General features: G+C 46.1%; 1 protein-coding gene across 4 annotated transcripts; it reads left to right on the top strand.

Annotated features, from left to right (window-relative positions):
* Window positions 1–1,681: 1,681 nt before the first annotated feature.
* On the top strand, window positions 1,682–24,367 carry LOC128438814 (far upstream element-binding protein 3). Of its 4 annotated transcripts, none has more exons than XM_053421529.1 (18): window positions 1,682–1,848; window positions 7,017–7,125; window positions 7,340–7,370; window positions 8,116–8,162; window positions 9,299–9,370; window positions 10,126–10,183; window positions 10,296–10,458; window positions 10,584–10,682; window positions 15,838–15,939; window positions 16,029–16,131; window positions 16,748–16,848; window positions 16,921–17,059; window positions 17,746–17,906; window positions 18,178–18,248; window positions 18,407–18,492; window positions 19,223–19,294; window positions 19,701–19,798; window positions 20,569–24,367. In XM_053421529.1, the coding sequence occupies exons 1-18, from the start codon at window positions 1,756–1,758 to the stop codon at window positions 20,575–20,577; spliced, it is 1,614 nt and encodes a 537-aa protein (XP_053277504.1). In that variant the 5' UTR covers window positions 1,682–1,755; the 3' UTR covers window positions 20,578–24,367. The 4 variants fall into 4 exon arrangements, with proteins under 4 accessions (XP_053277504.1, XP_053277503.1, XP_053277502.1 ...); XM_053421528.1 differs by having other exon boundaries at window positions 8,113–8,162; XM_053421527.1 differs by having other exon boundaries at window positions 1,683–1,848; window positions 7,337–7,370.
* The last annotated feature ends 304 nt before the right edge of the window (window positions 24,368–24,671 follow it).

Genomic DNA, 24,671 nt, shown 5'->3' with positions numbered 1-24,671 from the left:
GCGGTAATGATGTTGTTGTTTATTTGCATGTAGAGCGAGTGAAGTCAGGTGTGAGGACAGTGGACACTAACAAGTGTAAGGTCAAGTGGTGATCAGATAAACCAGGTGTGAACAGGGTCCATGTAGAACCTTCTACATGATGTCCAGATCCTCCTGAAGAACACCTGAACACCAGAACACACCTCCACCTCTACAGCTGCTGTCACACTGAAGCGTGTTGATGAGGTTTCTAACACGTGTAGTGTTGTGTTCTTCACACTGTGACCTTCACCAACTCCAGGAAACAGTCACTGCTCTTCAGGTCTGTGAAAGTCACAACATCAGATTCTCTTCACTTCCTTTTTCATTATGTCACCATCTTCAGACAATTTTCGTGAACAGATTACTGTGTGCGCTTGTCTATCAAATACAAACGATTGTGTGTGTGTGTGTGTGTGTGTGTGTGTGTTTGTGTAAAGAGGTCTGAAGAGTGGAAAACGATGGCCGGTGAAAGCCTGTTGTTGGACATCAACAGGAAACACTAACATCCTTAAGTGGCATTAAAGACCCACTGTTGTGTGTGTGTGTGTGTGTGTGTGTGTGTGTGTTGTGATGATGGGGGTATCACGTTTGTTGGATCATATGGTTAATTCGTATCTCTCGCTCACACAAACACCTTCACTATATATACATATATATATATACATTACTTATTATTGATTCATCTATATATATATATAGATGAATCAATAATAAATAATGTGAGATTTGGCCAAACTCTATTCATTTTTCAGAAACTTTTTAGAAAAAAAGAATCAATGCCAGGTCGCAGTGGTCAAAGGTCACAGTGACGTCACACAGACGTCTTGTTCTGCTCCTCAAACTCAACCATCCACCTGTGGAGCTGGCTGAAGCACGTGACTGGACAAGGAAGCGGAAACAGAGCATCGCCAACAGCTGAGCAGCGGCAGAGATCCTCTGCGAAAGAAATGACTCACTCCGTCGTTAGAAACGGAAACACTGTAAGAGATTAAAACCAACAACCTGAAGACAGAAATGAAAGAAACAATAATAGTGTGATTAATTACTTTGTTTAATGCTTCGAATTTAAACATCTTTACGATAGAGTTTATTGTGGTGTTGATGTTTGTGTTCACATTTCACAAACACTGAACAAAACCATTGTTGAGTCAAGAAATCAAATATTAACAGAAATAAAATCACCCTAGTCCATCCTTAATGTAAATTAAAGATGATTTCATCATTTATTATCAATAAATCTTACAATGACGGGAAACATCACGAAATAGTGAAAAACATCAACATATAAAAACACTGAAAATCCACAAATTACAAACTAGTTGCAAATAAATGCTCAGTTCATGAAGTAATTGATTCATTTTAAAGACTTCGGGTATCGTGTGTGTGTTTAACTGATAAATCTCCTCGTGTGTTAAATTAATTAGTTCATACTTCTGAACCTGGCAGAGGACAAACTGTGATTTTTAGGTTATTTGCATTTGTCAGGGACATAAACAGATGTTCTCCAGATGTGAACACGAATATAACTGAAGAAGCTTAATGTTTAAAAACCAGTGAACATCAAATCGGTCTTAAAAAGACCGCTGAGGATTATGGGTTATTTGCTTCTTTGCGGTTGCTGAAAAAGCCGCCGGAGTGAGACCTCTCGACTCGACTCGCTCTCTGACGGCAGCTTCAGCTCAGCTAGCAGCTCCAGCTAATCCTGCTAACAGCTAACGGCTAGCTTGTGGCGCTATGATGGCGGAGCTGGTGCAGGGACAGGCCTCGATGAACCAGCCGGGGCTGAAGTCAGACGGCCTGGCCGATGCTTTACAGAGGGCCCGGCAGGTAACAACTCCACCGGGGCAAGGCACACACACATTCCGGGCCGAACCGGGTCGTTTGGGTCGAGCCAAAGCACTTTTATTCGAATTCTCCCGTGTTGAGCTGCTGCTGCTCGAACTTCTGCTCCGTCAACACTCACACACACTAGCATGCTAACTAGCTCGGGAAGCGGCCACAAGCTGGACTCGCGGCCGGGCTCAGCGCCCTCCGTCCGGCCTGACACGGGCGCGGGGGACGGCAGGGGACTTTGTGGAGCTGTCATCCCAAGGGGAGCGCACTGGGACCGGGGTGGGGGATGGCAGTGGTCGGTAGTGGAGGTGGTGTGTGTGGGGGGGTAGGAGCAGGACAGAAGTTTGGCCACACGTGTCACTGAGGCAGGAGGCAACCTGTTGTACTAACTACCCCCCTGCACCGTGCGTGGGGGGGGAAGGGGGGCACTATGAAGTATAATGAGAGTACTAAAATGAGAGCTGAACCCCCCCCCCCCGCCCCCCCTTTATAGGTTGCTGTTTACTGTAAGTTGGTTTGAAAGTAGGCTGACGTTATGCAACAGCTACACAACCATATACAGCGGAGGGAGGTGTGTCTGCGCCTATAGACACACACACTCACACTCACACACAGGGGAACCAACAGTGTGTGTGTGTGTGCTCATGTTCAACACCGGCTCCGTCTATCTGCTGGAATCTGTTAGTATGAAACTAACTTCAGGCCCAGAGATGAATCCAGTCAAACTGGATTCATCTCTGGGCCTGAAGTTAGTTTCAAACAAACATCTTCAAAAGTCTCTTATCTGCTTCCCCACAACACGTCCCTATTGGTCCTGAGGTCCATTAGGACAGGTCGTCCTCGCGCTTCAGGTGAGAGGTGGAGCCGACAGAGACAGGAAGTGACGTGTTACCTCTGCTGCAGAGGTCATGTGATCATGGTTACAGAGAGCGAGTGGACGTGTTGATGAGGTTTCTAACACGTGACGTGAAACATGAAGTACTCAAACATCTCAGGATGAAGAAGAGGAGCCGGACACGTAGAAGATGAAGACGTCCACTTGGAAACACGAGGAGATTCCAGATCTTCTGGTGATGAGGGCCGACGCCGGATGAGATGTAAACAACAACACTGATCTGTCCACAGCAGAGTTTATACGTCATGTCCCGCCTCCTGCTGCTCTACAGGCTCCGCCCCTGCTGCTCTACAGGCTCCGCCCCTCGCCTGATGTTCCCACATGTTCCTGTGTGAACGAGTCGGACCTGTGACATTAGTTCTCACACACAGAACCTTCAGAACACGTCAGAACACGTCAGAACACGTCAGCGGTTCCGTTCGGTTCTTGCCGGTTGTTCCCGTCGTTCTTGTTTACGTTCACTTTGAACTCTTCTTTTCTAGTGAAGTTGTTATAAAACGAGTGATTTAGATAATCAATAAATCTGACTGGTGGTTCCACTTTTAGGGACTAAAGAGTTTTGTCTGAAATCCAAACGTCCTGTCGTCATCACTTACGTGGGCGGAGCCTACCTTTACTTGACTCTGATTGGTTTGTAGATGGCGTCTGGCATTGATGTGTTCTGGGGGGGGGGGGGGTAGTAGTCGATGAATGAAGTATCAATTGTTGCCATGGTAACCTCATGATGGTATTACTAGCAGGCGCAGTACTTCACAGTACTACAGTACTCTACAGTACTCTACAGACTCCACTTCAATCAGACGTAAAATGAACAACAATAAATCTGAACATTCCATATACAGAGAAATTCTATTTAAATTTTTTTTTTTTTATTAATCAACTAATAGTTTCAACTCTGAAAAAGTTGATAATATTGGTCTTTTATGCAGCGCGGTCATATCAGCTTTTCATGGTTGAAATGAGGATTTATCATTTCAGGACTGAAGTTAAGATCAGTGAATAAAACACTGAATTAACCATAATCTTAACAAATATAATGCGCATAGAAAAATAGACAAATCAACATATCCTGTAAATTAAGTTTTTATATCTGCAAACAATCACTGATATTTCTGTGAAAGAATTTTGTGATAAACGAGTCCAGATTCAAGTTTTGATAAAGATATTTGATTTACAAATGTCAATATTAATCAGAAAGCTCTGACTCGATCGGTTGTTTGCTGAGACAGTTACATTTGGAATTCAGGAGCGCTTGGTTTGACTCACAGGACGTCCCTGCAGGTTCACGTGTGATGTTGAGTGAATGAGGTTTGATGATTTAATGTGATAAAAGCTGCAGTCGTGGGCTGTCAGTCATTGTTGGAGCAGTAATTGTGTCATGTTGTCAGGTGTGTGTGTTTTTGTTCACTGAGAGCAGTGTGTGTTGTATATTTGTATCTGCGCTGGTTTCACGACGGCTCTTTTCTCTGCTTCTCTTTATCATGGAGATGTTCAAGGTTCCTCTCCTGAGCGCGTGTGCTTCAGCCAAGGTGAGGTCAGCACCAGCTGAAAGCTAATGGCTGTCAACAGCCTGTTGACTCAGGCGTCTACAGACAGACGAGAAAAACCTGAACACTTGTGAACGACACTTGTTTCTGACTCGCTGCCAGAAAACCTGACAGAACGACTCAGTGAGCTTCATTCAGGAGCTCGGAGCCGTCAACCATCCAGAACCACCTCCACACATTTACACCTAAATCCAGAAGCCATGTGGTGCTGCCGGGCTGTGGCAGAAACATGAGCGACTGCAGGGAGGGGTTTCTGAAATGCAGAAAGTAAAGAGCTGTTTTGTTCTGTTGGTGGAAATTAACTAAACGTTCCTTGAGAAACATTCTGAGGTTCATCGGTTGTTAAACCAAATGAATGGAAGCTTTAAATTAGTCCAAATGAAACGCGACCTCAGTTTAAACGGTCATGTGACCACATCAGAATGAAATGAGACTTACATCACTTTAGATCAGCGGTCGCCATCGACCGGATGTCGGTCGCCATCGACCGGTCGGTCGCCATCAACCGGTCGGTCGCCATCAACCGGTCGATCGCCATCAACCGGTTGGCGACCGCTGATCTAAAGTGATTTAAGTCTCATTTCATTCTCCGAACTCTCTGAACTCTCTGCGTCGCTCATCAGATGTGTGTCAGTTGTCTCTGTGTCGGTTGTTTGGTGTCGGTTGTCTGTGTGTCGGTGTTGGTTGTCGGTTGTCTGTGTGTCGGTTGTCTGTGTGTCGGTTGTCTGTGTGTCGGTTGTCTGTCAGTTGTCTGTGTGTCGGTTGTCTGTTTGTCGGTTGTCTGTGTGTCGGTTGTCTGTCAGTTGTCTGTGTGTCGGTTGTCTGTGTCGGTGTTGGTTGTCGGTTGTCTGTGTGTCAGTTGTCTGTGTGTCAGTTGTCTGTGTGTCGGTTGTCTGTGTGTCGGTTGTCTGTCAGTTGTCTGTGTGTCGGTTGTCTGTGTGTCGGTGTTGGTTGTCGGTTGTCTGTGTGTCGGTTGTCTGTGTGTCAGTTGTCTGTGTGTCAGTTGTCTGTGTGTCAGTTGTCTGTGTGTCTGTGTGTCGGTTGTCTGTGTGTCGGTTGTCTGTGTCGGTTGTCTGTGTGTCGGTTGTCTGTGTCAGTTGTCTGTGTGTCGGTTGTCTGTGTCAGTTGTCTGTGTCTGTGTGTCGGTTGTCTGTGTGTCGGTTGTCTGTGTGTCTGTGTGTCGGTTGTCTGTGTGTCGGTTGTCTGTGTGTCGGTTGTCTGTGTGTCGGTTGTCTGTGTGTCGGTTGTCTGTGTGTCGGTTGTCTGTGTGTCAGTTGTCTGTGTGTCAGTTGTCTGTGTGTCAGTTGTCTGTGTGTCGGTTGTCTGTGTGTCTGTGTCGGTTGTCCACACGGCGGTGTGTCGGCTGTGGAGCTGCAGGTTTATCTCCTGCTTTGCTTTTGAGGTTCAGAAGTGCTGTTAATACGTTTGAGTCATAGAAAGATAAACGTTGAGTTTTACAGAAGAATAAAAAGAGAATTATTTTTTACCTGAGTTTTAATATTGATATTTTGAACTTATGTCACAAACGCATTTTAAAATGTTAAAACCATTTTCTGTATCCGTTTCAAAATAAAAGCACTCCAGCGTTTCTGTTCACGGAATCCATTCTTTTGTATACCTTTTTTTTTTTATTGTGAAATATTTGCAGGAGCGGTAGACTCACATCCTCATACTGTACAGTGCTGGTGTTTATCGGAGTACAAGGGACTTCTTTCATACAAGGAAATGTATCATATTTATGACCATATTCAAATCAAAGCCCATTGAACACTTTGTGCTGCACAACATGTTGTTGAACTGAAGCTAAATATTGTGCACTTAACAGATGCTGTGAATATGAATTGATATTAATGTGAATATTGTGCATTGAATAGATAAAGTTGCACAGCTGCCTTTCTCTGTGTTCATTAATGCTCGTACATTCAGCCTTTAACAGAAAAGGCATTTTTTTTAAAATATGACCCGAAGTGGGTTTCTTGGTAGATATCATGGTGTCAGATCTCAGCTGACGTTTGGAGTTAAAACTGATCTTGGGCTCGTAAAGGTTGGTGATCGCTGCTGGGGGGGGGGGGGGGGGTCGTCAGTGGAGGGACAGGGAGGTTTTAGGCCTCCTCAGTATTTGGGATGACACGTCTGTACATGCTGAGCTGGAGGGGGCGTATCGTAACCAGCTGTTTGAACCAAGAGAAGTAAACTGAAAGGCTCTCGTCCGTGTCTATGACCTCACAAAGTGCTGAGGGTCACGTCTTGCTCTTCTTCTGCACATGCGGGTCACATCAGGGCCGTGACCACTTCTCTCCAGAGTCTCACACAAGTTACTTCATTAGCTTCCTATAGAATCTGAGCAGGAAGGCTTCTACGTTCAGTGTCGGCACATCTCTGACTCGCTTCGGTTTAAACACTGATTTGTTTGTCGACACAATATTGACCCTGATCCTCTGGTTGGGGACAGACACAGAGAGACTGATACTGTAGTGGACCTCAGTGCCGAGGGAGGCCTCACATGACCGCGGCCCCCCCCACACCCTCGTTAGGGTTAGCTCTTTCATCGCTAGCTTTAGCTTCTCGCTCCTAGAAAAGAAATCCCTTCTTTAACTAAGCAACCAACTATAGGGTAAACGATCTACTTCCTGTCTGCGTCACATGACCAGTGTATGTGAACGGTCATGTGACGTGGTCTCTAACATCCATGTGTTACAGCTGTTTCCTCTGTGTTTCAGATGGTGGGTAAAATGGGCGGAGAAGCCATGGCCCACCTCAACAGCTCCTCAGGAAGTGCTGAGCCCTCGCTGTACTACCCTGGACAGAAACGACCAGGAGAGGACGGAGGTGAGGAGCTGGACCCACAGGACACGTACCCTCTGTCTCTTTACCTTCAATAGTCCACCTGAACAGAATCTGATCAGAATCCTCCACCTGATCCAAAAGCTTCCACGTGTCCATAAGAAGCCCCCCCCCCCAAACTCCTAAACTAAAATATTACTGTGACATCCTAAAAAAAAATTATAACCGCTCATCACTTCCTGTCTCTGTCCCTCAGTAGGTAACCAGCTCGCTGCCATGGGGCACCAAAGGTACGCTCTCTCTCTCTCTGTCTGTCTGTCCCTCTCTCTCTCTGTCTCTCTGTGTCCCTCTCTCTCTCTGTCTCTCTCTCTCTCTGTCTGTCTGTCCCTCTCTCTCTCTGTCTCTGTGTCCCTCTCTCTCTCTGTCTCTCTCTCTCTCTGTCTGTCTCTCTGTGTCCCTCTCTCTCTCTCTGTCCCTCTCTCTGTCCCTCTCTCTCTCTGTCTCTCTCTCTCTGTCTCTCTGTCTGTCCCTCTCTCTCTCTGTCCCTCTCTCTCTCTCTGTCTCTCTCTCTCTCTGTCTCTCTCTCTGTCTCTCTGTGTCCCTCTCTCTCTCTCTCTCTCTGTCCCTCTCTCTGTCCCTCTCTCTCTCTGGGCCCGCTCTCTCTCTCGCTGTCTCTCTCTCTCTGTCTGTATCTCTCTCTGTCTGTCCCTCTCTCTCTGTCTGTCCCTCTCACTCTCTCTCTCTCTCTCTGTCTCTCTCTCTCTCTCTCTGTGTCCCTCTCTCTCTCTCTGTCCCTCTCTCTCTGTCCCTCTCTCTCTCTGGCCCTCTCTCTCTCTCTCTGTCTCTCTCTCTCTCTCTCTCTCTGTCTCTCTCTGTCCCTCTCTGTCTCTGTGTGTGTGTTCTGTTTTCCTTCAGGCTGCAGCATCATAATCACTTATTGACACACACACACACACACACACACACACACACAGTGTTGTTGTGTCATTTCAGAGTGACCTGGTTGTTGACATGTGTGTGTTTGTGTTGCAGCAGGGTAATCACAGAGGATTACAAGGTCCCTGACAGGATGGTGGGTTTCAGTGAGTATGACCTCTGACCTTTCAGACACCTGCTGGTCAGGTGTATTGAGGGCTTCCTCGTCCAATCAGATTGGAGGTTTGAAGGGAGCTGAAAATTTGAAACTGAAATTCTGTTGTGAAGTAAAATTCTACAACAATTCATCAACGTCATATTGATCCCAAACATTTGTTAATATAAAAACACTAAATAACTGATATTTGGCTGTGTAAGTTATTTGATATATTTTTTAAATCAATAATCCTGTTAAAATGTAATTCAAAATAATGAGAGAACAGAATGTGACGTCCTGATGTCACGATGAGACGTCTGGACCTTCTGCTGCAAACCTCTGGAACCTGAATACTGTGCACACAACATGTTACTAACACACACAATGTTAATTCAGTTAATGCAGACACACACTGTAGTGTCAAAGCTGCACAAATCGTTACAAATTGATATAACATTTGTTGTTGCTGACCGTAACTTTATTAATTCCCGACGTTATTATTCTATTTATAAGCATAAATAAATAGAGTAAACAATCCCAGTCTCACACATGCTTTAATACACTTTCATAAACACAATAATAATATCTCAGTGGCTGAAAAGCTATTTAAGATGGATTTAAACAACCTGAAACTTTTTTGAATTAGTTTGATGTACTGATGTAGAACCTTCAACCTGATTATTAATTAACCCTAAATCCTTTTTTTGAAGTCAAAACCTTTCACGTAATCTTAAACCCTAAGATTACTTTCCCCCCCCGAGGCAGGCAGAACCTTCCCCCCCCCCGGAGGCAGAACCTTTCCCCCCCCCCGGAGGCAGAACCTTTCCCCCCCCCTGAGGCAGAACCTTTCCCCCCCCCTGAGGCAGAACCTTTCCCCCCCCCTGAGGCAGAACCTTTCCCCCCCCGAGGCAGGCAGAACCTTCCCCCCCCCTGAGGCAGAACCTTCCCCCCCCCCTGAGGCAGGCAGAACCTCCCCCCCCCCCCCCGAGGCAGGCAGAACCTTTCCCCCCCCCCGAGGCAGGCAGAACCTTTCCCCCCCCTTGAGGCAGAACCTTTCCCCCCCGAGATGAAGTTGTCCCTCAGTCCTGCTGCTTGTTACAGGAACATGTGAACAGGTGATAACATTTCTTTTTCCTCCTCCTTCAGTTATTGGTAGAGGAGGAGAACAGATCACCAGGATCCAGTTGGAGTCCGGCTGCAAGATCCAGATCGCCGCTGGTAAGACTGACGGACTGTCGACTTCCTGTCCTTCCCCTCCACAATAAAACATTTCTAATGCCGCTGTGGTTTATTCTGTTATTGCTGCTGAAGAGTGAACTTGTCCAGTCCTGTGCAAAGGTTTCAGACCCTGAAGTAAAGTGAGTTGAATACTGATAGTATACATCTTGTCGGTTGCTGGTGTCGTCACCTCATTGAAACGCTCGGTCCTCCTGGGATAGTTTGGGCCCAAGGATCCAAGTGGAGCCTCCGTTGTTCTGGGATGGAAGGACGCATTCGTCCAATCAGACTCCTCCTGAGGAGGCTGATGATGTAGATGACACTCCTCTACATCATCGGGGGCGATGTGGCCTAGGGGGTAGAGTGGTCGTTCTCCAACAAGAAGGTTGGCGGTTCAATCCCCACTCTTCCCCATCTGCATGCAGAAGGGTCCTTGGCAAGATACTGAACCCCGTAATGGCCCCTCAGAGATGTTGAGTGTAGTGATTGTAGTAATTAATAAGTCGCTTTGGACAAAAGTGTCACATGACACGTCACAAGTAACTCATGATTTAAAATCGTCTCAAACGTTTGCACAATTCTGAATTTTATTTCAAACGTAAAAGAAAAAGTTAGTTTGTTTCTCATTTGGTTTAAATAAACAACTGCTTCTCTTTTCTGATTGGTTAAAAAATAGATGCTGGTCAACTGACTCACTGTGTGTGTTTGTTTGTGTGTTTGTTTGTTTGTGTGTTTGTTTGTGTGTGTGTGTGCAGACAGTGGAGGTCTGATGGAGCGGCCGTGTTCTCTGACTGGAACTCCGGAGAGCATCGAGTGAGTTCCTCCTCCTCCTTTCAGAGCACCTCCTCCTCACCGCCACCTGCTTCTCAACTGTGTGTGTATGTGTGTGTGTCTCCCCCCCCCCCCCCCCCCCCCCCCCCAACAGGCAGGCCAAGCGGCTGCTGATCCAGATCGTGGACCGCTGTAGAAACGGTCCAGGTTTCCATGGCGAAGGGGAGGGCGGAGCCTCTGTGCAGGAGATGCTGATCCCGGCGAGTAAGGTGGGGCTGGTGATTGGCCGAGGAGGAGACACCATCAAACAGCTGCAGGTTTGTTCCTGGAGCAGCAACACCCGCCGACGTGTCCCTGTAACCTCTCTGACCTGTGTGTGTCTGTGTGTGTGTGTGTCTCTGTGTCTGTGTGTGTGTCTGTGTGTGTGTCTGTGTGTGTGCAGGAGCGAGCGGGAGTAAAGATGATGATGATCCAGGACGGTCCGATGCCGACAGGAGCCGACAAACCTCTTCGTATCTCTGGAGACCCGTACAAAGTGCAGGTACACACACAGACCCGCACAAAGTGCAGGTACACACATAGACCCGCACAAAGTGCAGGTACACACACAGACCCGCACAAAGTGCAGGTACACACACAGACCCGTACAAAGTGCAGGTACACACATAGACCCGCACAAAGTGCAGGTACACACACAGACCCGCACAAAGTGCAGGTACACACACAGACCCGCACAAAGTGCAGGTACACACATAGACCCGCACAAAGTGCAGGTACACACATAGACCCGTACAAAGTGCAGGTACACACACAGACCCGTACAAAGTGCAGGTACACACACAGACCCGTACAAAGTGCAGGTACACACACAGACCCGTACAAAGTGCAGGTACACACACAGACCCGTACAAAGTGCAGGTACACACATAGACCCGTACAAAGTGCAGGTACACACACAGACCCGCACAAAGTGCAGGTACACACACAGACCCGTACAAAGTGCAGGTACACACACAGACCCGTACAAAGTGCAGGTACACACACAGACCCGTACAAAGTGCAGGTACACACATAGACCCGTACAAAGTGCAGGTACACACACAGACCCGCACAAAGTGCAGGTACACACACAGACCCGTACAAAGTGCAGGTACACACACAGACCCGTACAAAGTGCAGGTACACACATAGAGCCGTACAAAGTGCAGGTACACACATAGACCCGTACAAAGTGCAGGTACACACATAGACCCGCACAAAGTGCAGGTACACACATAGACCCGTACAAAGTGCAGGTACACACATAGAGCCGTACAAAGTGCAGGTACACACATAGACCCGCACAAAGTGCAGGTACACACATAGACCCGTACAAAGTGCAGGTACACACATAGACCCGTACAAAGTGCAGGTACACACATAGACCCGCACAAAGTGCAGGTACACTCATAGACCCGTACAAAGTGCAGGTACACACATAGACCCGCACAAAGTGCAGGTACACACATAGACCCGCACAAAGTGCAGGTACACACATAGACCCGTACAAAGTGCAGGTACACACATAGAGCCGTACAAAGTGCAGGTACACTCATAGACCCGTACAAAGTGCAGGTACACACATAGACCCGCACAAAGTGCAGGTACACACATAGACCCGCACAAAGTGCAGGTACACACATAGACCCGTACAAAGTGCAGGTACACACATAGACCCGTACAAAGTGCAGGTACACACATAGACCGCACAAAGTGCAGGTACACTCATAGACCCGTACAAAGTGCAGGTACACACATAGACCCCGCACAAAGTGCAGGTACACACATAGACCCGTACAAAGTGCAGGTACACACACAGACCCGTACAAAGTGCAGGTACACACACAGACCCGTACAAAGTGCAGGTACACACATAGACCCGTACAAAGTGCAGGTACACACATAGACCCGTACAAAGTGCAAGTACACACACAGACCCGTACAAAGTGCAGGTACACACATAGACCCGCACAAAGTGCAGGTACACACATAGACCCGTACAAAGTGCAGGTACACACATAGAGCCGTACAAAGTGCAGGTACACACATAGACCCGCACAAAGTGCAGGTACACTCATAGACCCGCACAAAGTGCAGGTACACACACAGACCCGCATAGACCCGCACAAAGTGCAGGTACACACACAGACCCGCACAAAGTGCAGGTACACACACAGACCCGCACAAAGTGCAGGTACACACATAGACCCGCACAAAGTGCAGGTACACACATAGACCCGTACAAAGTGCAGGTACACACACAGACCCGTACAAAGTGCAGGTACACACACAGACCCGTACAAAGTGCAGGTACACACACAGACCCGTACAAAGTGCAGGTACACACACAGACCCGTACAAAGTGCAGGTACACACATAGACCCGTACAAAGTGCAGGTACACACACAGACCGCACAAAGTGCAGGTACACACACAGACCCGTACAAAGTGCAGGTACACACATAGAGCCGTACAAAGTGCAGGTACACACATAGACCCGCACAAAGTGCAGGTACACACATAGACCCGTACAAAGTGCAGGTACACACACAGACCCGTACAAAGTGCAGGTACACACACAGACCCGCACAAAGTGCAGGTACACACACAGACCCGTACAAAGTGCAGGTACACACACAGACCCGTACAAAGTGCAGGTACACACACAGACCCGTACAAAGTGCAGGTACACACACAGACCCGCACAAAGTGCAGGTACACACACAGACCCGCACAAAGTGCAGGTACACACACAGACCCGCACAAAGTGCAGGTACACACACAGACCCGTACAAAGTGCAGGTACACACACAGACCCGCACAAAGTGCAGGTACACACACAGACCCGCACAAAGTGCAGGTACACACATAGACCCGCACAAAGTGCAGGTACACACACAGACCCGCACAAAGTGCAGGTACACACACAGACCCGTACAAAGTGCAGGTACACACATAGACCCGTACAAAGTGCAGGTACACACATAGACCCGTACAAAGTGCAGGTACACACACAGACCCGTACAAAGTGCAGGTACACACACAGACCCGCACAAAGTGCAGGTACACACATAGACCCGTACAAAGTGCAGGTACACACACAGACCCGCACAAAGTGCAGGTACACACATAGACCCGTACAAAGTGCAGGTACACACATAGACCCGCACAAAGTGCAGGTACACACACAGACCCGCACAAAGTGCAGGTACACACACAGACCCGTACAAAGTGCAGGTACACACATAGACCCGCACAAAGTGCAGGTACACACACAGACCCGCACAAAGTGCAGGTACACACACAGACCCGCACAAAGTGCAGGTACACACATAGACCCGCACAAAGTGCAGGTACACACACAGACCCGTACAAAGTGCAGGTACACACACAGACCCGTACAAAGTGCAGGTACACACACAGACCCGTACAAAGTGCAGGTACACACACAGACCCGTACAAAGTGCAGGTACACACACAGACCCGTACAAAGTGCAGGTACACACATAGACCCGTACAAAGTGCAGGTACACACACAGACCCGCACAAAGTGCAGGTACACACACAGACCCGTACAAAGTGCAGGTACACACACAGACCCGTACAAAGTGCAGGTACACACACAGACCCGTACAAAGTGCAGGTACACACATAGACCCGTACAAAGTGCAGGTACACACACAGACCCGCACAAAGTGCAGGTACACACACAGACCCGTACAAAGTGCAGGTACACACACAGACCCGTACAAAGTGCAGGTACACACACAGACCCGTACAAAGTGCAGGTACACACATAGACCCGTACAAAGTGCAGGTACACACACAGACCCGTACAAAGTGCAGGTACACACACAGACCCGTACAAAGTGCAGGTACACACACAGACCCGTACAAAGTGCAGGTACACACACAGACCCGCACAAAGTGCAGGTACACACACAGACCCGCACAAAGTGCAGGTACACACACAGACCCGTACAAAGTGCAGGTACACACACAGACCCGCACAAAGTGCAGGTACACACACAGACCCGCACAAAGTGCAGGTACACACATAGACCCGCACAAAGTGCAGGTACACACACAGACCCGCACAAAGTGCAGGTACACACACAGACCCGTACAAAGTGCAGGTACACACACAGACCCGTACAAAGTGCAGGTACACACATAGACCCGTACAAAGTGCAGGTACACACACAGACCCGTACAAAGTGCAGGTACACACACAGACTCGCACAAAGTGCAGGTACACACATAGACCCGTACAAAGTGCAGGTACACACATAGAGCCGTACAAAGTGCAGGTACACACATAGACCCGCACAAAGTGCAGGTACACACATAGAGCCGTACAAAGTGCAGGTACACACATAGAGCCGTACAAAGTGCAGGTACACACACAGAGCCGTACAAAGTGCAGGTACACACACAGACCCGTACAAAGTGCAGGTACACACATAGACCCGCACAAAGTGCAGGTACACACACAGACCCGCACAAAGTGCAGGTACACACACAGACCCGCACAAAGTGCAGGTACACACATAGACCCGCACAAAGTGCAGGTACACACATAGACCCGCACAAAGTGCAGGTACACACACAGACCCGCACAAAGTGCAGGTACACACACAGACCCGTACAAAGTGCAGGTACACACATAGACCCGTACAAAGTGCAGGTACACACATAGACCCGTACAAAGTGCAGGTACACACACAGACCCGTACAAAGTGCAGGTACACACACAGACCCGCACAAAGTGCAGGTACACACATAGACCCGCACAAAGTGCAGGTACACACATAGACCCGTACAAAGTGCAGGTACACACATAGACCCGTACAAAGTGCAGGTACACACATAGACCCGTACAAAGTGCAGGTACACACATAGACCCGCACAAAGTGCAGGTACACACATAGACCCGTACAAAGTGCAGGTACACACATAGACCCGCACAAAGTGCAGGTACACACATAGACCCGCACAAAGTGCAGGTACACACATAGACCCGTACAAAGTGCAGGTACACACATGGACCCGCACAAAGTGCAGGTACACACACGGACCCGTACAAAGTGCAGGTACACACACGGACCCGTACAAAGTGCAGGTACACACATAGACCCGCACAAAGTGCAGGTACACACATAGACCCGCACAAAGTGCAGGTACACACATAGACCCGTACAAAGTGCAGGTACACACATAGACCCGCACAAAGTGCAGGTACACACATAGACCCGTACAAAGTGCAAGTACACACATAGACCCGTACAAAGTGCAGGTACACACATAGACCCAATTTCAGTGGTAGGCACTAGAGTCACTATTCTCTATTTTAACTACTAGATCACATAAACCTCTCCTCCCAAAATTATACACGCAAATTCATAATGATGCTATGAGTGAGGGAGCGATATGTAATCCATTCAATAGACTGAAGAATCATTTCTTAAACCACGCCCAGTTCTTCTGGTTCCTCAGGTTCTGGTGAGTCAATCGTCTATTTGCAGCAGACGGATGCAATAAATGCATCCAAACCCACAAGTCGCAGTATCTCACACACACACACACACACACACACACACGCACACACACACACACACACCAGGACTGACATGACTCCATCCTGTCTCGTTCCTCAGGCGGCGAGGGAGTTGGTGTTGGAGGTGATCAGGGAGAAGGACGGAGATTTCAGGTCAGGACGCAACGACTTCAGCGCTCGACTGGGAGGAACCAACCTGGATGTACGACAAACACAAACACACACACACACACACACACACAAGTCTCCTGTGGCTTCATATTAACAGACTGGTCCTCTGTGTTCTTCCAGGTTCCAGTTCCCAGGTTTGCTGTTGGAATTGTGATCGGCAGAAATGGAGAAATGATCAAGAAAATCCAGAATGATGCAGGAGTTCGAATCCAGTTTAAAGCAGGTCTGTTTACACCCGTTTAATCCAGTTTACACCAGTTTAATCCACTCTAAAGCATGTCTATCTACTTAAGTATAATCCAGTTTAGAGCAGGTGACACAGTCGATATGTTTTGTTGGCTCCATAGCGCCCCCTAAGAAATGTCCCTGAAGCAGTCCCAGCGTCACATCACCAACAGACCGTTTGATCGATAGATATTTATGAATGTATGAAAATCGGTTTGCGTATATGTATCATGATTTACAAAAGACTGTCTTGGAATAGATCAGGGAGCTGGCGATGTGGAATTTGTTTTTTTATTCAACTTGTAATTGAATCAGTGCAAAGAACCACGACTATGAAAGTTGTGCTGATCATGAAACAGGAAGCTCCACTGATCGAGTACATTGTCCAGTCTGCACGAGAGTTGACATGTTGGATTATCTACGTGACCATATATATTAAAATTCAACATAATCTAAGCCCCTCCTACTAGCAACAGCAAGAACACGTCAACAGGATGTGACATGTTGCTCCTTCATGCACTGTACAAACACATCACACAAAACCAAACTGTCAACAACCGCAGCACAATGTGTTTGTGACAGCGTGTTGACCTCTGACCTCTCGTCTGTCCTAGATGACGGCATCAGTCCTGAGCGTGTTGCCATGGTGATGGGACAAGCAGACCGCTGTCAGCACGCGGTCCACCTCATCAACGAGCTCATCCAGACCGCACAGGTACACACACACACACACACACACGCGCATGTTGAGTGGAAACATTTGATTGAACCGTTGCTGTACCTGTAGGAGCGTGATGGCTTCGGCTCGGCCCTGCGGGGCGGGAGGGTCAGAGGTCGCAGTGACTGGACTATGGGCTCTCCTGGTCCCCTACAGGAAGTGACCTACACCATCCCTGCGGACAAGTGTGGCCTGGTTATCGGTAAAGGTAAGAGGACAGAAGTGTTTCTCAGTCTCCACGTTGGCTCACAGCTGATCAGCCCCTAACTTAAAGATCGAGCTGAGCGGACCAATCAGAGCAGACTATACGCTGCAGCAATGGACACTGAAGGGAAAGATGTTTCTGAACATTAGAGCATGAAAACATTTTACAGTTATAACACTAATTACAGTGATCAACCTGGAGATGATCTAAATCAGTTTTTTAATTCTCCATGTCTCAAACTGAGGAAGAAAAAAGTTATAAAAACAGTTGTTCGCTGGTTGTTTGGTACGAAGACGTTATTTACTTTATTTATAAAGAAAATCTAAGATTCTTCAAATAAAACAATCATATCACATCCGTTTTTAATTAATAAAGAAGCTTATAAAATATATTTCTTCTTCTTTGTTAGTTTTTTTGACCGGTGGAAATTAGGTTAATATTAAAGATATTTAATTATATTAATTTATACAGCACCTTTCAAAACCGCTGTTACAAGAGGACAGATGAAAACAAAACATCACAGGCGCTAAATATTACAATGTCCTTTGAACTCAAGAGACGACCCAACGAAGAATCTAAAATCAAAACAGGATGTAAGAAACTCAAGTAGTCAATCTGTTGTGTAAATGTGTTTTTAATGTTCAGCGGTTACTGAACTCTGGGGTGTGTGTGTGTCTGTGTGTGTGTAGGAGGTGAAACCATTAAGAGTATCAACCAGCAGTCTGGAGCTCACGTGGAGCTTCAGAGGAACCCCCCCCCCTCCACTGACCCCAATGCCCGAGTCTTCACCATCCGAGGCTCCGCCCAGCAGATGGACCTGGCCCGGCAGCTCATAGACGACAAGATCGGGGTGAATAAAAGACACAATGACAGCAATGTCAGCTTTGTACTGACGCACACTAACGCACACTAACACACACCATGTCCAGCTGATCACACCAGGGAAACAAACCACCTGATTTACTTTCATTTAAAGTTTCATGTGTCATTGAGAAAGTTTCGTGTTTGATTCCTAATCACATATAAAACAGATGTCAGTGAATTAACATATATATATATATATATATATGAAGTGATATATTTAATGTGATATAAATTGACATAAACTTTCTCTCATCCAGGGTTCAGGTATCATGAGCAATGGGGGTTTTGGCTTCAGTCCTTTCACCCAGGGTCCCGCTACACACCAGAAGTAAGACACACACACACACACACACACACACACACACACACACACTAGTGGTCTGCTGCGGCTCTACGCATCAATCTTCAAACCAGATCCAGATTAAACTGAGCTCAACTGATCTTCCAGTCTGAAGTGAATCTGAGCTGTTGTGTGTCTGTGTGCAGCTGTGGCAGCGGTCAGACCTTCCTGACTGGAGTTTGGGGAAACACCTACCAGACGAGCTGGCAGAACCCTGGACAACAAGACCCTGGTAAAACACACACACACACACACACACACACACACACACACACAGAAGAAACGTGTATTTCTAAGTGTTGCTGAAGTAGATTCACTGGAGAAGGTTGAAGGATTCACAGTCTGTGGGGGGGGGGGGGGGGTGTTCTTCTTCTCAAAGGTCAAAGGTCACAGTATGGGTTTAAAATTAAAGTCAAAATCAAAAAGGTTCTTTTTGATTTGACCCCAGTTCCAGCTTCGAGGGACAGACGTTCACATTTCAATTCTCAATGAACAAAAGACATGAAAACCTTCACCTGCGAGTTGTATTATTTCTTCTTGAGTTGTGTAATTATGGAGAAAGTTTGGAGCCATTTTGTTCATATTTAAGATCAAGTACTCATCAGGTCTTTTAATGTCATTTCCCAGAGGCGTTATCGATGTAGTATTATTTAACTGGCTGAAGTTTCTGAATCAGAAATACTGTGTTGATCCCAGGGGGAAGTTGTGTTTGTTACAAATTAATATTAAAATAAAATATGGAATATATACAATATGTGCGTTCTGTACATTGAGTATTTAGTCACTGGCCTTGTGGACCAGTTTGAGTGTTGCTGTGCGTAACCCTCAGTCATTGTTTTGTCAATAAATCTCACCTTCGATTAACAGTTGTGTTACTTTTTAACACGGTAAAACATATTGAAGGGCTGAAAGCAGCAGGTGTTTGTGTCACACTGACTGTTTGTGTGATTGTGTGTTTGTAGGTCAGCAGAACCAGCCCCAGAGCCTGATGACGGACTACAGTAAGGCCTGGGAGGACTACTACAAGAAACAGAGTACGACACACACCTGACCTTCTGACACTTCACTAACCATCGAGAACATAGAGCTGAACTAGAGGAGATGAGCTTCTTCAACTCAAAATATGAAATCATAGTGGAGACTGTGGTGATGAATCAGCAGCTGGATCCTCACAGTGGAGCTGCTTATGAACAGAACCACAGACATGCTCCTCACATGTGAGGAACATGCTCCTCACATGCTTCTCTCATGAGCAGCTGATGAACCTAGTTTAGCAGTTTTAGGAGTTGATGTTTCCATCAGGAGGTGGAGACCAAACCCAGAAATAACACTGGACACAAACACCACATTAACTAATGTTGACATGAAAGTTCCATATGTCTTCTTCAAGCTGCTGCACCTCGGGTGGATCAGTGTGATGAACGTGATGTTTCTCTGCAGGTCAGTCGTCTCAGCAGAGTTCAGTGCCAGACTACACTGCAGCGCTAGCAGAATACTACAGACAGCAGCCCTTCCTGTGGAACCCTGCCCAGATACAGGTAACACACAGGAGCCAATCAGGACCCTGCTCCTGCTCGGCCCCTTTAACATGTCCCTGAAGCTTTGTGTTGGAATTCAGTTCATTTAAACACTGTTCAATTTAATAACTGTTATATTAGCTCTTTCTTTGTATGAGCTGAAAACCTCCTGCACGTTGAAGCCAAACATCAACCGACCGAGAACACTTGTTAGTCTCGTCTTCGGATACTCAAAAATAGAATCTGCATTATTCTCAGGCCAATGTAATAACTGTCAGGATATGAATGTTCTCAGTGAATAGTTCCAGAGCTTATTGTGACCGTGGTCGGCAGCGTCCTTCAGAAGGCCTGACCCTGACCCACAGATGAAGGAGAGACGGCCTCATCTCTCCGCCCCCACCTCGTTCGGTCTTTCCTGTAGCATCGTTACCTTCCTGCCCCTCCTCCGCCCACAAAGCTCTAGCTAAGATCGCTAATGTCGCGTAAGTATTTTAGCAAATAATAGAGGTTGAGATTTTAACAATTGTTTTGTTAGCCGCTCAACTGAGTCGAAACCTGATGCATTTAGAGATCTTTCGTCTTTGGGGTTTGCCGCCATTTTCTTTTTGAAAAGCGAATGGTCAGCGGGACTGGATGAGCGTCGGGTCGACCCACAGAGCATCGACCCGCCGGCTCCGGTGGTGCAGCCTTCGGAACCACCAGGTGGCGCTGTGGCCTCGAGGACGCGCCCCCTGGACGTGTAATAGCAAAAAGTATTTTCCTGGCTGACATGTCATTTCCTGTCTCTTCAGGATCACTAGGCTCCTCCCCCTCTGGTGCAGGTCCTGGATCGTCGTCGATGGCAACCGAAATCGGGGTTTCCTAGCAACGCTGCGCCGCTTCCTCCTTCTTTCGTAGAGAAACTAAGGATTAACTGAATCACGAACTTTTCTTTCTGTTTTTTAACCTCACAAAGTGGATATTTTGTCGGGCAGATTTGTTTGGACGAGCCTCTGGCCTCTCCAGTGTAAACCTGGTTTTTCTTTTTGTTTTTTATCAAACTTGAACTTAAAGATGTATCAGTGTGGCTTCGAACAAAAAAAATCCAGTATAATCTATATTTTCTCTAGTTTTATTTTCCAATAAGAAAACGGTATGAGGCTTAGCAGTCTTGAGTAAGAAAATCAGATATATTATTATTATTTTGTTCATGATAATGTTTTAAAGCATGCGTCAGATTGTGTGTTTTGACTCTCAGTTATTTTTTTTTATTTTGGCATAGAAATATTTTAATAGCGTCGGATGGAAATGTAACGTTTTACAGTCGGAGACGAAACAGTTTTTTGTACTAAATTTGTTCTCGCTGGGTCTGTTTGTTCGCAATCTAATTTTACCTGTTCAGTCGCCATCTTGGAGCAATGACGTGTTTTCTTTTTGGTTTGATGATAGTTCTTATTCCTGTATCTCTATAGTGATTCTTTAGTTTTTATGATGTAATGATGAATAAATGACGATTTCTATTGCGTTGTCTAAAGCCAGATCTCTCTGTGGTCAACCCTCTGTCCTCCACAGGACGGAGCTCCAGCCGACGCCACGTTTACCCGCCGCGACTTTTAAAAAGCGGGAAAAACACTATTTTCTTACAGAGTGAAACTTTATTATTGTTGTCGAAACTTCGTTCTGCATTTCTACTTTAGTGATTTGGGTTAGCGATGTTTAAGGTTAGCGAGCGCGTTAGCTGAACAACGTTTGATAGCGAAATGCATGTTACCTCATCTGTGTTAGCTAGAGGAAAGGGGTGGTTGAGCTGTCTGCGTTAGCCGTCTCGTGTGTTAGCAGATAACTGGTGGTTAAACTTGACGTCTCTTAGTGAAACCGGTTTGTGTTAGCGGAGCTTTTTACGTCAACAGTTGGTATTTTCTACTGAACACGTTTGGTTTTTGGTAGCTGAACTGTTTCTGGGTGCGTTAGCTCATTGCTAACAGTTAACTTTTCTTCTTGGCTCAGTCACAGCATCACATGGACGCAACATTCGAACGTCACCAGATTAACACAACCGCCACTTTGCATCATCATAGACCTGCTGAGCAGAAAACTGTCAAAAAGCCTGAAAGTTTTCTGGATTTGTCTCGTGAGTCCCGATGGCTCTGATCACTGTCACTCAAAGAAAATGTTAAATTTTCACATTTATGAAGCTGCAAGTATCCAAACAAAAGTAAAAAGATAAATCGATTATCAGAATAGTTTTCTATCCATCAGCTAATTGATGAGTTGTGCGTTCATCATGAAAACGCTACACACAGTTTTCAACACATTTTACTCGCCATCTAAACTTCCCAAAACAAAGTTAAAGAATAGACAAAATTTAATCTTCACATCCGTTCTCCTGAAACTACAGAGCGATCTGCTCACGTCTCTGAATGTAGTTCATGATATTCCCCGATTCATCCTGATTCTGCTTCTCAGCTATTTTGAAAACAGTTTTATCGGACCAGAGAACATGGCTCCAAATAAATATATTCACTAAAACATATAAAAGAAGCTACACACTTTCATTTTACTAATCAAACTTCCAAAAACAATATAGAAAGATTTAATACAACAAATTTAGGATTTATATTTATTTAGCTGGTTAAGCTACATGCTAGCAAACAGCGTATGATTTTTTTTTTTTTAACAATGCGTCAGCGCTCTTAAATTATCCGAATCTGCTGACGTGGTGTAAATATTTGTCAGCTGAACGGAGAGCGTAGCTTAATGAAACTAAGCGCTTTAGTAAAACTGTTAATGCTAAATGTCTGCTAGCTAAATGGAGTGTTGCGTCAACACGTTGGCTGAAGTTGTTAGCGCCTGTTGAATCTGGATAATACTTCGTAAACTCGCTCTTGTAGTTTGAGAAACAGTTGATTTTTTTACAGTTCATTAATTAGTCGACCAACAGAAAGATAATTTGATGGATTTTTATAAATAAACTTTTCTATTCCCTGGTTTCAACTTCATAATGTGAATGTTTTCTATTTCTTTTGTCATCGTGAACTCAAGATTTGAGTTTGGGACAATTGATCATACAAACGAGTCATTTGCAGACGTCACCTTGTACTTAAGGCAATATAGTTTTTTTTACATCGTAATACTGATAATTTCACGGATAAAATATCCAACAGTTGCAGCCCGACTATATTTGTACGAACTGAGAAGTATTTTTGTCTTTTCCTTTTTGACCCCGACACAAATTCTCTTTTTCAAAACGTTTATATTGTAAAGATTTGTGAGTCGACTTCTGCTCATAACTATCACAGAGACATGATTGTGTATCTCTGCAGAAGTGTTATTGCAGCCTTAACTGTACAGTGTGTGTTTGGGTTAAATGAACATTGTGCGTGTTAGTTACATGTTGTGTGCATGTTAAGACTGGATCATGCTTCTCAAACACATTTTCTTTCCTTAGAGGTTTTTTGTGGTTTTCTTTTCTTGTGCGAACTGTTTTGAAGCCACTTCCATCGAGAATTCAGGATGTGTAGTTAGTTTGATGCTCGGAGGAGATTGTGAGTCGTCTTAGTAGCCTCGGCCGTGTTGTGCGTTTGTTTGCTGGTGTCGGACCACAGAGAGGTTTGCCTGATGTCGAGGGAGATCTGGCTGTTGAATATTGAATCCGTGGTTCTGCTTCTTGTATGTGTGACGATGATGATGATAATAATAATAATGACGATGATAATAATTAGTTCTCCTGTACAGGTTTCTATTTAAATCTGTTAATCCACTTTTGAATATTCAGTTTGTCAATAAGATGATATGGTTTGTGTAAATTTCCACTCTGGCAGATGCTCTCAGTACAAAATGTACTTTGTTTAAAAATGATATTGTTTAATTCACATGTTGTGTCTAACGATTTGCAAAGAGAAGCTGAGTGTTATATTCTCAAGACTGCTAGGCTAACTGTCCCTGTCCCCTCGTCCGTCCCTGTCCCCTCGTCTCTGTCTGGACGTCACCACGTTCACAAGTTGTGGGATTTCATCTTTTTCAACACGCCTGTAATCAGACCTCGTGAGTGTTGAGGTCGCAGGCGTGTGGTCCCGCGGCGTGGTGGCTCAGAGGCTCAGAGAGCTGTAGTGACGGGTTTGAATCCCGAGACGTTGTAAAAGAAAGCTCTGAACTGGACGGAGGCCTGGTGTCCACACCTGGTTCCAGCTCGTCATCGTGGTCGCACCACGCCGCCCGGTGAACCAGAACCAGGACTGGACACCACGTCACCTGGTGAACCAGAACCAGGACTGGACACCACGTCACCCGGTGAACCAGAACCAGGACTGGACACCACGTCACCCGGTGAACCAGAACCAGGACTGGACACCACGTCACCGGCCAGTTCAGGTCTGTCTTGTCCCGGCCTCGTCCTCGAGGGCTGACGGGAGCTTTTTGGTTTCATGGTTTCTGTTGTTTTTCTAATGGACTCACGTCCAAACTGTAACCTGCAGATTTTTCTATTAGATTCTATTGACAGTTAGAGTTGTGTATGAACCCGAGCCACAAGATGTCGATGGCCGAGGAAGAGGAGGAAGGAGGATGATGATGATTAACACGAGGGCTAATAAACAGGCTCATTCTTTCTGACTCACTGTGTTTTTGTCTCTGGATTCAGAATCTGTTACGATATTTCACCAAACTAAATTTTTGTTGGACCTGACAAAATTTACCAAAACATCTTCAAACATGTTGTGATGGAGACGTTGATGTGTATGACCATCAGCAGCAGGTCACTGAGGCCTTTGATCTTCTCCTGGGTCCTGAACACTGCACACTGACACATGGTTGAACCCATGTGTACGAACATTTGATTATTATAATAATAAAACATTTTCATTTATATAGCACCTAGTACATAAACTGCAGCTCATGGCTTTATAATAAAATCAGA

Source organism: Pleuronectes platessa, chromosome 4 (genome assembly GCF_947347685.1).
Source record: "Pleuronectes platessa chromosome 4, fPlePla1.1, whole genome shotgun sequence".
Taxonomy (NCBI): Eukaryota; Metazoa; Chordata; class Actinopteri; order Pleuronectiformes; family Pleuronectidae; genus Pleuronectes; species Pleuronectes platessa.
Note: the sequence above shows the minus strand (reverse complement) of the source record. Positions and strands in the feature narration are given on the sequence as shown.